General features: G+C 53.1%; 1 protein-coding gene across 1 annotated transcript; it reads left to right on the forward strand.

Annotated features, from left to right (window-relative positions):
• The first annotated feature begins 2,608 nt into the window (after window positions 1-2,608).
• On the forward strand, window positions 2,609-3,937 carry POU3F2 (POU class 3 homeobox 2). The gene has a single exon (XM_062187627.1). It carries the CDS (start codon window positions 2,609-2,611, stop codon window positions 3,935-3,937), a length of 1,329 nt encoding a protein of 442 aa, XP_062043611.1.
• The last annotated feature ends 13,210 nt before the right edge of the window (window positions 3,938-17,147 follow it).

Raw genomic sequence — 17,147 nt, forward strand, 5'->3', positions numbered from 1 at the left:
ACCCGGGAGCTCCCAGGAAGAGGGGAAAGAAACACGCGGCGGCCCAGGAGGAGACGCGGCTGCTGATGGCCAGCGCGCTCCTCAAGGCTGAGGGCAGGGGGCGGAGAGCCGCGCGTCCAGCGCTGGGGACGCCGGCCCGAGGTGGGAGGAAGCTGTCCTGTCTGCCACCCAGCCCTTTCGCTCGCAGTCGAGGAGTCGCGGGCTCCAGCCGCCGAGTCTGCGCGCTCAGACGCTCGGGCTGGAAATTGTCTGTTAGCGAAGCAAGTTGGAGGAGTCCTAGCGGCCCCCAGGCGCACGGCCAGAGTGCCGCCGCGCTTGCGCTGGGACCGAGCGCCACGCCGAGGGTGTCCTTGCCTCGCGGCGCGGGTGCGCGCGTGGCGGGGGTGCGGGTCCGTCCCGCTGGCGGCCTGTGGGCTGGCCCCTCCCCTAACCACTTTCTCTCTCTCTCTCTCTCTCTCTCTCTCTCTCTCTCTCTCTCTCTCTCATACACACACACACATACACACACACACACGCTCGTAAACACAGGACACGTGGAAATCCTCAGCCCAAGCGCCTTGCCCTGGCGGGTGCTCAACGTGGTGATTTATAAACAGCTCAGCCACTCCCCAAAGAGCACCGCTCCTCATTAGTCATGATGAATTTTCTGGCCCGCTCCACTCTGCTGTCTCGACCAAGATGCTCGGCGGTCCCAGAATGCTCCCTCTGAGCCTTGATTTGTTTTGGTTTCTCTCACAAGCGCGCGACCGCCGGCAGAGCCGGAGCCAGCGCCCCCAAAGTGCGGGGTCAGAGGAGGTGCGGAAAGAGTCGCGTCCACTGTCTTTCCCTCCCCAGCAGTAACTTTTGGTTCGCTCCGTAAGACTGGAGCCTGGCCCTGCCTGGCGGGCGGTCCCTATGCCGCTCCGGCCCGAGTGCGCGCCCCGCTGCTTGCTTCCCGGCTCTACAGGCTCCGAAACTGGCCGCAGGACACCTGCTCCGGGGGCTCCGGACCTGACGGCGCGGCGCGGCGCGGGGCGCTCGCGCTGGGCAGGGCGGCGCTGCGGGAACCCTGTCAGCAGCCAGGATCCCGAGTGCACCGCTGGATGCTGATCACGGGAGCTGGGCGGGCGAGTGAGAAGTCGGTTACAACAACCTCGCGCTCGTGCCCGTAATAGTTACGGACCCAGCAGGTTCTCCTCGCCTCAGCCCCAGTGCGCGCACACACTCATTCCCCCCACCCCCATGCCGGCTTTTGAAGCGACTAACGGAAAAGTTGTGTGGACGAGCTCCGGGTGTCAGGGGGACAGGGAGCGGTCGCAGGTCCCTCCGCGCGGCTTCCGGGAGCCGCCCTTCTCGACCCCGGCGCACCCCGAGGCCGCGCACCCTCTCCAGCTCTCCCGCAGCCTCCGCCCGGCAGAGCTCGGCCCAAGCGGGCTCTGAAACTACGCGCGCGCCCGAGCGTGCGTCTGGCGCGGAGACTTCGGGAGTTTCTGCTGTGTTTTCAGGGCAGACTCTGAGCGCCTGGGCAGAAGCGGCTCACTCGCCGCCGCACCGACTGAGCCTGCCGCTCGCGGAGTCCCTTCGCCGGGAGACTGGGAGACAACTGGGCCTGAAACCCAAAGAGGAACAGAGTCAGCTGCCGCAGCGGACCGGCGAGGGAATCAGAGCACCTTTATGATTTGGGGGCCAAAGTATCCTCACACCTTACAAGAGGCGCCCGCGCCCTGAAATTCTAACCTTGGGGGGCAAAGGGGGCTCCCATAAGGGGAGAAGTCCAGCTCCTCGCTGGTGTGCGTGTGTGTCCCTAGGTGAATAAAAATAGGACTCCTGCTGACTCGGTGCGACCCAACCTTTCTCCTCCACACCCCCCCCACCCCAGCCCTGTTGGGGAAAGAAAATGGAACCCCCCCCCCCCAACAAACACACCTCACCCCTCCCAGGCCCCCATCCAAGTATTCCAAGTGGCTGCGGTCGATAAGAGCGCTGGGACCGCCCCCCAGCCCGGCTTCTCAGCCTGGGAGACAGATGGGGGGCGGGGCCCATCCGAGAAGGGGCGGAGGAGGCCCGGGGTGGGTAAGAAAAGGGGGGGGGGTGAGAACTGAGAGACTCTGAATCGGTAGGCGAGGGGGCACCCGAAGGAGGGCCGGGAGGACTTTGAGCCCGGGGAGAGAAGGAGGGGGCAGCTCTGCGCCAATCAGTGTCGCCGGCCTGGGAGGTTGCTAGCGGTATCCACGTAAATCAAAGGGCGCGGAGCCAATGGGAGGGGGCGGAGGGGGCGGGGCCCAGGCGCGTGCCGCTGCGAGCCGGCGCTGCCAAGAGAGCGGGAGAGAGCTGGAGAGAGCAGGGAGAGGGGGGAGCGCCGAGCGAGTCAGAGAGTGAACGAGAGCGAGAAGGAGGGAGAGGAGGAGAAAGAGCGAGGGCGGGCGGGCGGGAGGCGGCGGCGGCGGCGGCAGTAATAGCAGGAGCAGCAACAGAAGGCGTCGGAGCGGGCGTCGGAGCGGCCCGCTGGGGGAGAGAGAGAGAGAGGAAAGAGAAAGAGAGCGAGCGAGGAGAGGGAGCCCGAGGCGAAAAAGTAACTGTCAAATGCGCGGCTCCTTTAACCGGAGCGCTCAGTCCGGCTCCGAGAGTCATGGCGACCGCAGCGTCTAACCACTACAGCCTGCTCACCTCCAGCGCCTCCATCGTGCACGCCGAGCCGCCCGGCGGCATGCAGCAGGGCGCGGGGGGCTACCGCGAGGCGCAGAGCCTGGTGCAGGGCGACTACGGCGCGCTGCAGAGCAACGGGCACCCGCTCAGCCACGCTCACCAGTGGATCACCGCGCTGTCCCACGGCGGCGGCGGCGGCGGCGGGGGCGGCGGCGGCGGGGGCGGGGGCGGCGGCGGGGGCGGCGGCGACGGCTCCCCTTGGTCCACCAGCCCCCTGGGCCAGCCGGACATCAAGCCCTCGGTGGTGGTGCAGCAGGGCGGCCGCGGCGATGAGCTGCACGGGCCGGGCGCCCTGCAGCAGCAGCACCAGCAGCAGCAACCGCAGCAACAGCAGCAGCAACAGCAGCAGCAGCAGCAGCAGCAACAGCGGCCGCCGCATCTGGTGCACCACGCCGCCAACCACCACCCGGGGCCCGGGGCATGGCGGAGCGCGGCGGCCGCGGCGCACCTCCCGCCCTCCATGGGCGCGTCCAACGGTGGCTTGCTCTACTCGCAGCCCAGCTTCACCGTCAACGGCATGCTGGGCGCCGGCGGGCAGCCGGCCGGGCTGCACCACCACGGCCTGCGGGACGCGCACGACGAGCCACACCATGCCGACCACCACCCGCACCCGCACTCGCACCCGCACCAGCAGCCGCCGCCGCCGCCGCCCCCGCAGGGCCCGCCGGGCCACCCGGGCGCGCACCACGACCCGCACTCGGACGAGGACACGCCGACCTCGGACGACCTGGAGCAGTTCGCCAAGCAGTTCAAGCAGCGGCGGATCAAACTGGGATTTACCCAAGCGGACGTGGGGCTGGCGCTGGGCACCCTGTACGGCAACGTGTTCTCGCAGACCACCATCTGCAGGTTTGAGGCCCTGCAGCTGAGCTTCAAGAACATGTGCAAGCTGAAGCCTTTGTTGAACAAGTGGTTGGAGGAGGCAGACTCGTCCTCGGGCAGCCCCACGAGCATAGACAAGATCGCAGCGCAGGGGCGCAAGCGGAAAAAGCGGACCTCCATCGAGGTGAGCGTCAAGGGGGCTCTGGAGAGCCATTTCCTCAAATGCCCCAAGCCCTCGGCCCAGGAGATCACCTCCCTCGCGGACAGCTTACAGCTGGAGAAGGAGGTGGTGAGAGTTTGGTTTTGTAACAGGAGACAGAAAGAGAAAAGGATGACCCCTCCCGGAGGGACTCTGCCGGGCGCCGAGGATGTGTACGGGGGGAGTAGGGACACGCCACCACACCACGGGGTGCAGACGCCCGTCCAGTGAACTCGCGCTGGGGGAGGAGCAGAGCGCGGGGCTCCCCCTCCCCTTCTGTCTGTGGCCCTTTCCCGGGGGGGGGCCCCACCCCCACCCCGTTGTTCCCTCTCTAACTTCTGATTGTTCTTTTATTTTTAATTATTATTCCCCTGTCCCTCCAAAAGAAAAATAATAAGGAAAAATGGAAAGCAACTGAAACACTGGACTATCCTATGAGCGGTAGCAGGTGTAATGATGTGTTTTGACCATTGCAGGCGAGTACCCAGGCAATGGAGTGAATGGAACGTCTCTTAGAGTGAGGAGTGTGTGATAGAGAAAGAGAGCGAGAAAGAGAGCGAGAGCGAGAGCGAGAGCGAGAGAGAGAGAGAGAGAGAGAGAGGGATGGCAAGCACTGAGATAAATACCTGGCAAAACTAAATCACTTACCAAAAAGGAAGAAAATCCAGCAAACCATGATAAACACAAAATGCGGCTTCCTGATGCTCTGAGTTGGCACATGCTGCTGTGTTTATTTCTGTGGATCCCCATCACGGAGGGGGGAAAAGAAATATCCATTTTTTTATACAGGCAAGATTTAACCACATAAATTTGCACTGCAAGAAAATTGAAGTTTACATGAACAAATTCGTGAACATATTTTTCTTTTTCTCCCCACCATTAATTCTAGAAAGTTGCCGTTTTGGATTTTGTTTTGCTTTGCTTTATTCAGCGGACAGAGTTGAAGCCAGCTCCTGACCACTCTCCATTTCCAGTGCTCTTGTGTTGCTCCTTGTTCTTACTGTCTGTGAACTATGGTTATCTTCAGATCCCCCTTATATTTGTGTAAGATGTATTTGTTCCTTTTACCAAAGCAACACGGTTGGCTTCGTGCAACATGAGCAGTTATCTGCTTTCAGGACATGCCCATGGTTTGCCCGCTTCATCCAAGGCAAGAATCCACTTTGGAATATAAAAATAACAGTCAAGTATTGGTTTTTGTTACCAGCCACAAAGTAAACTTCATTTTCAGGCAGTGTTTCTGGGGTAGGTTATGGAAGGGAGAAACAAGAAAAATCGATAGTGAGTGACTGATTGCTTCATTTTATCAGGCGGGCCCATTGTGAAAGAGCTCAGAGGAAATGTGGAGGTTAAATATATTTCCAGAGTTGTCCAATAGAAAGAAAGTGGCACTTTGAAGAGAACTAGGGAAATATATATCTTTGGATGTCCCTGAATAGTTCTCTGCTTTCATAATTAATAACTTAATTATTAGAAATTATTTATGCTGACAGCAGCAAGTTAAACTTTGTTCCTCTAATAAGTTAAAAAAAAAAAGAAAAGAAAAGAAAAGAAAAGAAAAGAAAATAACCCAGGAACTTAATAGGGTATGCAGAGAGTGTGTTTCTTAGCACACAAATACCTATATGCATACATAGAATATCTCCACTCAATTTTGTCTTCACTGGCTCATTTGTTTATCAAGTCATATCCAGGGTCCCACACTGTCTTCTCCAGTACTTTATTACAGAAATACCGGTTTGACTTGGACAGAGCTTTCTCCTCCCTTCTTTCACTAAGGAAGCCAAATGAAGTGGTGGTGGGGGGGGGAATACCATTTTCAATCCTTCCTTTCTCCCCTTTGTTAGTAGTTTTAAGTGCATTTTTGACCTTACCTTGATGGAAAGTGGTTAACTCCCAACACAAAAGACTCCACTGAGAAGTGTCTGTGAAAAAAACTTGTAACTGTATTGACTATAAATACCATTAAACTGTGATCAGTTAATATTAAAAATTATCAGCACAAAAGGGCGCTAAAAAGGGAAAACACTTTTTATTAACCTTAAAAGTTTGGGTTTTTTTTCCTGGTTAGGTATTAGACAAAATTTTATTTTAAATGTTGAATTTTCACTACCATAAAATTATGGTTCAGCATCAGATTAGCATTGCACTCAGTACTTAAGGTTTTAGGAAATATGCTTTATACAGTATTGTCTTTTCAAACACCTGTGATTGTTTCATTTTTAATGTTTTTGCAAGATAAATGGTGACTTATAATGGGCATATTTATTTGCCTGTATTTCATTTCTCCCAATGAATGTCACTAGGAGATGGGCACTGAGCTGCTTGGGGGGCATCACACAGCTTGTTCCTGAGTAGGGGGAGTAGGCTTTAGTGAAGCAATCCAGAGCAGGGCAAAGAGCCAATGGGAAAGGGAGGAAATGAATTTTCAGATACTTAGTACCAAGTAGGTAAGGTCAGAAGCTGAGTTTAGGGGATGTGTCTATGGCTCCTCTAAAACTCTCCTAGGTTTACTCAAATGAAAGTTACCTCTGAACCTTACCACTATGTATATATGTTTAATATCTGTCTTTTGAAATGCAGAAATAGTTTAAATGTTCCTTTGTCTATTTTTCTTTTTTTTAATGCTACCCAGGGAAATATTTTCATATCATTTTTAAGTGGCCTGCCTCAATGTATATTTATTTCTTTTGAAGCAAAAAGGTTCTGGAAACTGTTTTTCTGTAGCTTTAAATGAGTAGGTGAGCAAAATCTATATGGGATGTAATTTTTTTTGTTCAGTCTCTTTTAAAAAATACTTTGTTTTGGTACATTTGGTTGTGCTTGTGGGGAAAATAAAAACGCAGAGATCCTTATATATTTATGTTAAAGTAATATTTTATTATCTACATAAAACAGAAATGCACAATACCTTCATAGTTTGTTCTAATTATTGAAATATCTTTATTTTATTTTTAAAGATAGTGCCAAGTTTTAAGGGAGGGGGGGACCCTAGACCTTATACTGACTGAGTTGAGTTGTGTGTAAAACACTTCCCTTCCTTTATACTTCATAAAGTTTTGGAATAAATTTTATGCATATGCTGCCAGGTTTCATGTTTATAACTTTCAGAGGCTTTTTTTCTTCTTCTTCTTCTTTCTTCTGATTTATTTTTCTTTGCAAAAACTATCAGTCTCAAATCTTTCAGTCGCTATGCCTGTAGCATTAAATCAAAATAGTTCCTGGGTTTGAGCTTCAATTTGTTTGCCTTTCCATAGTTCCACAAAAAGACATTTGTCCCCTTTAACTGTACGCAGCCATTCCTGCATGTTCTTCGCAGGTTAGCTGAACCTTATTCAGTTGTGCTGTGTTGGAGAGGATCAAGGGAAGGAGGTGAACTTTAATCTTCACCCATAGATCTTTACATATTTTGAGATCCATAGAAAAGTAGGGCTTTGTATAAGGGGGATTTTTCTTCTTAACAATTAACAGATATCATCCAACAAAGAATAATCCAGACAATATGCTGTGTATGTGTTTATCAAATGCTTAGAAATAGAGATGATATATTATCTGCTAGGATTACAGAAAAAGATTCTGTAATGATTTATAGAAGCAAACAAACAGGCTCTCACAGAAGAAAGGTGGATAAATAGGAACCTATGTGAAAGACTCAAGTCATGATGCCCCTATCAGATTATTCCAGGCGTTCTTAGATGGAAGCTTACACTTGCCAAAATCAGTCTTAAGGTTATTGAGAATTCCAAACGGTGTTGGGTTAGTTGGCAGGTTCGCTGATGAAATTAAAGTCCTTCTCGGAACACTGGTTTAAGTTTAAATGTCTGTTTTGAAAGGTAGTTCTGGGCTTATTACATCTGATCATCTTTTCTAACTCCTAGTCAATATTGCAAGGGTCCCAAACAGATTCAGCCAAATGATCTTATCAATAGACTGAACAAGAAGTGACAGAAAGAAGAAGTGTTTTGTGACCACAGACATGCTGATGGGTAAAATGTTTAAGCTGGGTATGGATTTGAGTTCTGGGTCAATATCCCTTTGCTGTAGGCAGAAAACAAGCAGCATCTGCCCTCTGCAGGGCATTTTAGTGGACCTTGAGAAGGCATTTTTGTTCTTAACCACAGGGGCTACCGAATGGAAACCTTCACATGTTAAATGAACACACCATAGTTTTGACCCCCGCTCGCCCTTCAGATCCTTAAGCTACTTGACTAGTTTCCACACCCCTTTGGAGAGTATATCACACACTAACGGAAAAACTCCATCACTAAGGCTGTGAGAAATTTGTCGTCACTAGATATTGGCTGGCCACAAGGACAAACCCTTTTTCCCTCCTGAAGACAACAAAGCAAAATATCATCATCCTGATAGAGCTCTTGTATTTTCTCAAAATATGTCACTTGTAAAATTTATGATGTAACATGGGGGGAGAACTGATCATGTGATAGTCATGCGAAGGTCAGACAGAGGCAATGGCTGCAAATAACATGATGCTTGTCATTTCTGAACATTCTCTGTTCCCACGAAGTAACCTCCTTTGTATTTCAGATGGCAGCAACAAAAACATTCTTGCTTCCTTTCCCCTCCTGTTCCTTCCTGTGGAGGACACACAGTGGTTGGCAAAATTTTCTGGTGAAATGACTTGATAAAGGCACTCATCTTTCTATCTTCTTTGTCCAAAAGCAGCTAATAAAGAGACTGCAACAGCAACAATGAGGGAGAAATGGAATTTGGGTGCCTTGGTACTTGTATGCATATGTCTATGTGCTGCAATTGTTTGCCTTTTATTTTCCTTAATATAGAAGCAGCTTAGACGGTGCTGGGGAGTGAGGTGAAATTGTCTTTTTATCACAAATCTCTGTGATTTGTCTGTTGATTATTTAAATCAGTCTATAAAACTCAGTTCTATGTTCTACTGGATTCCTACACAAGTTTAAGAATGAGGTAAAGAACAGCTTGTACAGAAACGGAAGGAAGGATGGAGAAGTGAGGGTCAAAGCAAGTGTTTATCTAGGTATGCTTGTGTATCTCAATGAGCAAGGTCAAGGGACAGTGTTTATTTAAAATGAAAGAAAAAGAAGCATCTTAAGAAGTACTGTGGATCCTGACAGTTTGGCTGGGTGTGATGTACAGCTAAGTTTCATATAAACATTCTCTCTGTTTAGGAAAGTTTACTTTTTCAACGATGCATAGACTGTTAACAGGGGGCAGAGAGAACCAGGGCTTCTGATACCTAGTCCACCACTTGATTCAAGATTGGAAACAATTCAAAAGTGGCAGGGGCCTGCCACCCAACTAGCAAATCATGAACTTCCCTGGCCCATATTGGCAGAATGAGGGCCTCTGTTGTTTCAGTTTCCCCTTATGCAGAGCCCAGAGGCCGTGTAGGAGTACCAGAGAATGGTTTTTTGCTTTGTTTTGTTTTATTTTTATTATTCTTAAAGGCTTTGTCTAGTTGTGAAGATAAAGAAACAACCAGGATATTTTCTGAATTGTTCTGGTCTTGGGGAGGAAGCTAGGAAATTTGTTCCTTCATTTTCTATTTCTAGAAGAAAAAAAAAAGTTAATTAACTTTTTCTGTAGGACCCTTCCTTTACTTTAATAACACCTCCATTTAGGTTAGCAGTTAGAGATCTCAGAAACAATATCACCTTCCATCAAAATAATCCTGGTCTCTCTCATTGTTCCTGAATTCGGATGGTAACATTAAGATGGATTTCCTGAAGAGAAAAGAGAAAGAAAGAAAGAAAGAAAGAAAGAAAGAAAGAAAGAAAGAAAGAAAGAAAAGAAAAGTCTGTAATGATATTTAATACACTAGTGGACGTGCATCTATGTCTTAAAGTTTATTCCTTCCACGTCTTTCTGAGTTTTTATAGCTCTTTGTCTAGGACTTGGGGGGCGGGGGGCCTTCCATCTGCGTCTGTGCGGGAAGAGCATGGGCTTTGGCGTGGTCTGTAGTTGGCGGCAAACAGCTCTCTGCTCTCGGAATGGGGAACTGTCATTTAGAAAACAGAAAAAAATAAATGCCCCCACAAGGCCGTAGTTGTCATTGGTTTTAGAAAGACTGGGGAGCATCAGGACCCCGTCTGAGCGATGTGGAGGGGATTTTGATCGTTATGAATTGTATCCGATTAACTCTCAATGTTCCAAATGCAACGATGCCAATAGGAGACCTCGCTGTGATGTAAATTTGAATTTGCGCCCTTTTTCATTGAGCCATCTATTTTGCCTTCCACCAGTGTTTCCTCTGGGTTTGTTGTTAAAAAAAAAAAAAAAAAAAAAAAAAAAAAAAAACTACGGCCACGGAGTTTGGCAGTAGAACGAGAAGAAGAAAGTTTCTTTTGGGTTTGCAACACAAATTCACCATTGTGAATCACTGGCCGTTAAGATCCGGGCAAATCCTTGTGCAGCGTGTTGGGAGCGTTTCCCTCCTCCTCTTAGGAAATCTCATTCCGTCACAAGAATTTTTAAGTGACCTTTCATGTACCACAGCACATGATCCCGAGGAGAATTACTTGACATTAATAACTTTTGGTTGCTGTTGTCCTTCTAACAAATATTCCTTCCAAGTTGGTCAGCGCCTGGGCAAGGCGGTCGAGGGTGCTGCTGGCTGGCCTCTTCTGGGCGCTCAGACTCCAAAGAGGCGCCCCTCACCTCGGGCACCCTGGCAGCTGACCCGAGTCGCCGCGCAGGGAGGGCACCCATGCCAGAGGAGCCGAGCACTGGCAGGACTCCCAGGCTTGGCCTTCGCTACTCCGGGGCCCTTGGGTGCTAGCCTGGAACTCAGGATTCTCTAGGGTTGCCCAGACCTCCTGGGAAGGGTCCACAGCTCCTGGGCCACCCCTACTCTGTCCCATTCCAGGGAGACCCGTGCGGGTGCGTGTGTGTACGGGGAGCGGGGAGGTGGAGGAAGGGTGGGGTCGCTAGTCTGCGAAGCTGAGGATGGAGATGGGGGTTGAAAGTGCAGAAGTCCTGGGGTGTGCCCTTTGCTCCCCGTGGTGGGAACCTGGTGCGGGGTTGGCGCGGCCTCTCTAGGCGGCGCGCGCGTGGCAGGGGCAGCGGCGGTGGGGCAGGAACTGGAGAAGGGGGCTCAGACGCAAGTGAATCTCCTAGCTTTCTTTCTGCCCAGTTTTTCCGCTTGACTCTGCAAAGTCAGGCCCAAGACGCTGGGAAAAGGCGTCCCAAGGCAGCAGGAGAGAAGAGTCAATTGCAGAAAATCTGGGGAGGGAAAGGGACCACTGCCTGGGATGCCAGGCGGTTAGGGAATTTCCCAAGGTGGCTAAGGGGACGGCCAAGGAGGGCTGGACAGCAAACTTCTGAGCCGGTTCCCTTCAGCTCCTGCCCAGCAAACTTCTGGCAGTTTCTGGCCTCAGCTTCCTGCCTCCAGCGGAGAGGAACCTACTCCCCACGCGCAAAGCGTGGACGAAAACGACCCTCCAGAACCCCTGCTGGGCCTCAAGTCGGTTTCCAGAAGAATGGAAGTCGGGAGCCCCTGTGGGTTACCCTGTGACCCCACCCCGACGCGGAGGTCCTGGGGAAGCGAGAGGCCGCGCCGAAGAGCTGGAGGCCGGGAGCCCATCTTCGCACACTGGGCACTCGCAGGGCCGGCGGACGCCCCCACTTTGCACTGCGAGGCCCCGGCGGGGAGCAGCTCTGTGGGAGGAAATCCCGCAGCTCTTAAAAGTCTCGGAGAAGGGCGCCGGGAATTCTAAGTCGACCTTTTCCATCCTGGAGGAGGTGAGGCCGGGTGGGGGACAGAGGTGGGGGGGGGGGTACGCCGACCTGCGCAGCAGGGCCGCAACAGGGGGTTGTTGGCTGCGAAGGGGCCGGAAGGCGACCAGGGTGCCAAAGCAGGGGGCTCCTGCGGGGCGCGGGTCTTCACGGGGCGGCTGGCCTGGCCTCGCCCCGCGCACCAGGGCCTCCTGCTTGCTCCTGCCGCGCCCGCCCGCGGCCACTCACCGGGCCCAGCCGCCAGCCCGGGCGGGGTCGCGCGTAAACAAGGATGCTTCTATTTACTCGCCTCCGCCTGTGGATTTCGAAGACATTCAGCAGGCACAATCATTAAACTAATTTGTATTTGATTGTTTGGGCGGACGGAGGGTAGTTTTATTGCGCTAAGCATTCAAGCAGGCACGCATCGCTGATTACCAGTATACATTAAATAAAGTTGTTTGTACACATTGTCTTACCACATATAGGCAGAGGCTTATTATTCTAATTACTCTAATTAGTGCATTGAAATGTTTTCTACTTGATTTGAGGAGACAGTGATTAGTTCTATTACTTCTTTTAACTCGTATTTTATGGAAAACTGTTGGTGCATGTTCAAATTACTTTATTTGCCCCTGGAATATACCGCTGACCCAAACGCAGTGAACTGCACGGCCCTTGCGGGGGCCCCAACTTTGATGTGGGCCTCGGCTTGGAAGAGGCGTCTGCTATTTATTATTTCCCTCCCACCGGCGCAGCCTGGTCTCCCGGCGGCGGCCGGCTGGCTGCCCCCGCCCCATCCTGCGCCCCAGATGCGCGCCCCGCTTCCGCCGAGTCAGAACGTGCGCCGCTCCCGCACCTGCTTGGGCCGCGTGGCTGCCCGCTGCCCCGCCAGTTCCCGGGTGCGACCACTTTTACAAAAGAGTCCCTTAAGCATATTTCCCGTGAATGTGGTTCTCGAGCTTTAATGTTACTATTAATTGATAAGATCAGCTCATCAAACATACTATTTCGATAGGGAATTGTAATTAAAACCTTAATCCTGTTTGAGACTTTTTTCCCTGGAAATTCCTTTTTCTTATGGAAGGGGTACAAAGTTCACTATAAAAAGTATTATAACAGGGAGATTAATTCGTTATCTAAATAACAATCTCTGCTATTGATCCAACGTACTTTTTCGCTACCTTTTGTGTTGGCCCGGGAGGCCCTTAAAAAGGAGAATGCGACATAGCGTTAAGAGCTGGACTGGGTCCCTCAGGCTGCGATCGGCTCCGGAGAGCGAGGGGCTCCGAGGGGCTCCCCCCGTTACGCACACTCCCGAGGCAGCCTCGGCGGTGGATTCCTGGTCCGCCCCACCAGGCCGCAGGGGAGGCGCAGAGCAGGCTGCCCGGCTCGGAGCCGGGAGACACGGTTCACGGGGAAATCCGCTCAGTCTCTAGGTAAATATTCGACCGGGTCTGCTTTTACTTTTAATATTTAAACTCGGATTATCCAGTCTCTAAACGCGCGTTCCTAACCTTTGCCAGTGGCCGGGTTGCAATAAATCCTGGCGGGGCCGCGGCGCTCCGGGTCCCCTGGACGCGGCCGCAGCCGCCGCCCCCGCCCACGCCGCGCCGCGCCCCGCCCCGCGGGCCCCTGCCCCTCCTGCCCTGGCCGCCCGCAGCCCGAGCGGCACGCAACGGCATCAGCGCCTCCCGGCAGCTGACAGTGAGCATCCAGGGCGCTGGCAGGCGGGGGAGGTCGCCCTTGATCCCGGCCGCGGAGTCCTCGGGGAGGGGGTGCTGCAGATGGAGCCGGGCCGCCCCGCAGCGCCCAGGAGGAGAAAGAGCCCCCGGGCCATGGGGGGCTGTGGAGCGTGGGGCGGGAGGCGGAGAGGCTGAGCGGAGCTGCTGCTACCCTGTGTGTGCAGGGGGCGGGGGGAGCGGACCCAGTCCCAGTCTCTAAGGGCCCCAAGTTTGAGACTGAAGCCAAGAGGACCGACCGTTCGCGCTCTCGGGACCGCGGGATTGTCTTCTTTTCTAAGCGCCACACACACATACACACACACACACACCCCACCCCACCCCACACACACCCTCCTTTTTGTCCTCCAACAAACTTTTCTTCCCCCACGCACAGACTTGTTATGTAACAAAGTCTCCCGGGCGGGTTTAACTGGAGAATAAAGGACACCCGAGCCCCACCCCTGCTTTCCTCGCCCTTCCCTCCTTCCTCCAGGCTCTCGTCCCCACTGCATCTGGCCTGCGGGACGTCGGCCCTCGCACCCAAGCAGGCGGCAGGCCTTAGCCGAGTAGAACTTTGGCGCCCCACAGTGGCGGTGGCTCGGAACAACTCTTGACTGTACAGTCTCCGGATCGGTGCAAATGTTTGGTTTGCCTTCCTCATCTCTTCCTCCTCCTCTCTGTCCTCAGTCCACATGCGTTCCCTCAACCCCTTCTACCCAGATACTTAGGAAGGTCGTTGTGTGCTGAATGACCCATACGAAGGTTTCCGAACATCCAGTGCTGGGTAATTCCCGAGTAGGGATTTGAAAAGTTTCACTAGAGGAGACCAGGCATTCTCTATTAGAAGAGTTCCCACAGAGAGGCAAGAAGGAACAGCCGCTCCCTGACCCTTGGTCCCTTCATGTGGGGACTGTAGTGGGCAAGGCTCCAGTCTCCCAGAGAAGCCCCAGGCAGTGAGGCCATACTGGGAGGTTAGCAGCTGTGGCCAATAGCAGAAGAGGCTTCCACCATTCCAGCACGTTCTGTTAACCCAGCCCGAGTTTCACCCCACACTTCCTCCGTTAGTGTCGGGGTTCAAAAGTGAGTTACTTTCCAACTGGGTCTCTTAAACAGAGATCTATCCTAGGAAAAATGTTCCTGAATAAGGGAAAAACATTCCTCCCCCCCCCCCGAAACTCCTACCCAAGTGTGACTTCAGCCTATGGATCTGCCCTTTGCTTCCTTAGGAAGTCGGTGAATTGGTCTTCTCCCACGCGGTGGGCCGTTTTCTTCGTTCTGCCTTTATTCCAGCTTACATGACAAGGGGAAGAAAAAGGACGATGACTACAGACAAGTGTCCAGACCCACGCGAGCAGAACAGGTGCACTTGTGTGCCAGCTCTGCACTTAGCAGCCAGCAACCAGGGAGAGGGGCAGTTGGCTGACATCTCCCAGGCTCGGTGACTGCATGCGCAGAATGTGACAGGTACCACTTTTCAGTTATTCCAACAGCATTGAAGTAAGGCTCAAGTGAAATGATGTACATAAAAGTCTTATATGTAGTGCAGGGCCAAGACGAAGTGCTGTTGTTAGGAACTCAGGGCCGGGCAGCCTCTGCGGTGATACTCTAACAAGGCACGTTTTTAACTTAGAACTCATGATACAGCCTTCTGTCTCTGCGTGTGGGGCAAGAGACGTGCAGGGATCGCCATCCAAGGAGGCACAGCCCAGGCTGATGAGCTTTAAATCAGGATTGCACTTTTCCTATGTAGTGCGCTTAGGACCTGGCTCGTAGCTAAAGCAGCCATTGGGCTCGTAGCTAAAGCCAGCGCCACCCACCAGTATTGGCAGCGTTTGAAGTTATGCTGTGATGCGGGGGCTGGTCGGGTACTCCAGCAAACCACTCCACTTCCTTACCACCGTCCAGCCGCTTGACGCTTAGAGCGTGCGTCCTTCTCTAGGTGTCATTTATAGCAGCCTGCGTTCGTCAAGAAGAGAGCACTGAGGTCACACGCTTAGGACCTGGCCCACACACGAAGCAGCAGCTGCAGCAGCACCTACCTGCGCGGCTTCTGGTGAACCACACAGCCTGCGGAGAGCTGCAGCGGTGGAGGGCTTGGAAATACTCAGATCCCACCTGCAACACCCCCGGGTCTCCGAGAGGGGCGCTGTGGAGGCGGCCGACCCCACTCTGGGGTCCCCTGGCTACTCAAGGGTCCCCTTCTACTCCCGGAGGTCCCTCCTGCCGGCGTGTGTGTGTGTGTGTGTGTGTGTCCCCTTTGCCTGCGTGCGGAGGTCCCCAAAGACGAGAGGCTCTCGGCGCCTGGCTGCCGGCGAAGAACCTGCCGTCTTCTGTGCGTGTCCGGAGCCACCGGGCTGCGTGAGCGCGGTGTGAGTGCGAGCTACCGAAACGCCGGAGCGAGAGGGGGTGTCCCGGGCCGCTCCGGAACTGGGTGCTCCCTGCCTCTCCTGCAAGCTGCCGGGCCTCTACTCCAGGCACGTGGGGGCCGCTGGGCCATGCTGGGGTCAAGACTCACAAACACGTTGTCTCCTCCATGAGCTCTCGTGGGGCGACCACAGCAACCGAGGGTCGGGGCCGCTACATCGGGCGGAGCCTGGGGGCCTCACTTCCGGGGCCCCCAGTAAAGCGCTCAGGAGAAGACCTGGAAGTGGCCCGCGAGGACGTGACCTGCGGCCTGTGATCGCCCCCTCCCATGGGATCCCAGCTGCGTGCCCACGGCTCCTGAGACTCCCGAGGCCTCCCGCTTCCCACTGGATGGGGATGGGGAGAGGGGCAGCTGTGGCTACCTTAGACCCCCTTGGTCGGTAGCCCTGCAGGAGTGGGGAGGGTCTGGGGAAACCCAACAGGAGCCAGGACTGGGAGCATGTAGGTAGGGACTTGGCACTAGGGGCACTCTGACCCTGTTAGGGGAAAGGCCGAACCACTAGCCCCAGGGAAGGGCGGGTCTTACCGCCAAGCGTGTGTGGAGGCCCCGAACCAGGTGTGTGGACCCTACACCCTGCAATAAGGTATTGCGATACAGGTACAGACACACATTCGCTTTTACAAAAGGACAGTGGGATTCTTAGTTGGAGTAATCAAAACCAGGAGAAAAAGGTACTTAGGCAATCCTAACGTTAAAAAGGTGAAAGACTGCAAAGGCAGGGGGAAATGGAGTGGGTACTCGAGGTCGGAGGCAAGGGACACGACCTGCGGCAGGAACCCAGTGGAAGGCGCAGGCTGCACAGCTTAGGTGAGCCGGGTCGGCTCCCCGCAGACGGTGGCCGCTCAGGGAGGCTGCCTTAGAGTTAACTTGTGGAGGCTCCTGAAGAAGTTTTAGTAAGAGCCATTGCAGAGGAGGAAAAAAGAGTTGGCACAGTGTAGCAGACAGGTTGACAGGGGGTAAGGAGGACCTTGGGAGTGTAACCACGAAAGAGGCGGCTGGTGCCGCCCTGACTCAAAGTGGCTCCAGGAAATCTGAAAAGCACAGGCAGATGAGGTGCCTGAAGGGCTCTAGGGGCAAGCCAGGAGAGAGAAATCATGGTGAGGCCATGGTTCTATTTTGGGAATGAAATGAGCCAGGATAGGGATGAGAGCAAAGAGAATGGTAGAAATTCTGTATTAGTCTCTCTCTCTCTCCCTCACACACACACACACACACACATCATAAAGTCATCAGCATAGCAGGCTATGCAGAAACATTTATCAATTGAACTTACCACTGAGGCCAACCCAAGGGAAAACAAAAATTCAACTCAGGAAACTTACTAGCGATCTACCACATGCTAAGCTCTGTGCTAAATGGTGTCTCTGTAAATGACAGAATATAAAGGAGAAAATGAACATGAATCGGAGGACATGCATTTTTCATATATGGTAGGCACCATCCTTACTGTGGGGAAACCTACACACAGGGGCCACAGCCAGGCTCTTCCTAACTTCCCAGGAATACTTGAGTCACACCACTTCTTGTTTTTTTCCCATGTATCTTCTGCCCTGTTTTCATCCCAGTCTTGGTTTCCAAGATGCAT

Source organism: Lepus europaeus, chromosome 3 (genome assembly GCF_033115175.1).
Source record: "Lepus europaeus isolate LE1 chromosome 3, mLepTim1.pri, whole genome shotgun sequence".
Lineage (NCBI taxonomy): Eukaryota > Metazoa > Chordata > Mammalia > Lagomorpha > Leporidae > Lepus > Lepus europaeus.

Excerpts from the sequence above, each read along its gene's own strand:
- POU3F2 (XM_062187627.1), top strand. The coding sequence starts at position 2,609 with ATGGCGACCGCAGCGTCTAACCACTACAGCCTGCTCACCTCCAGCGCC.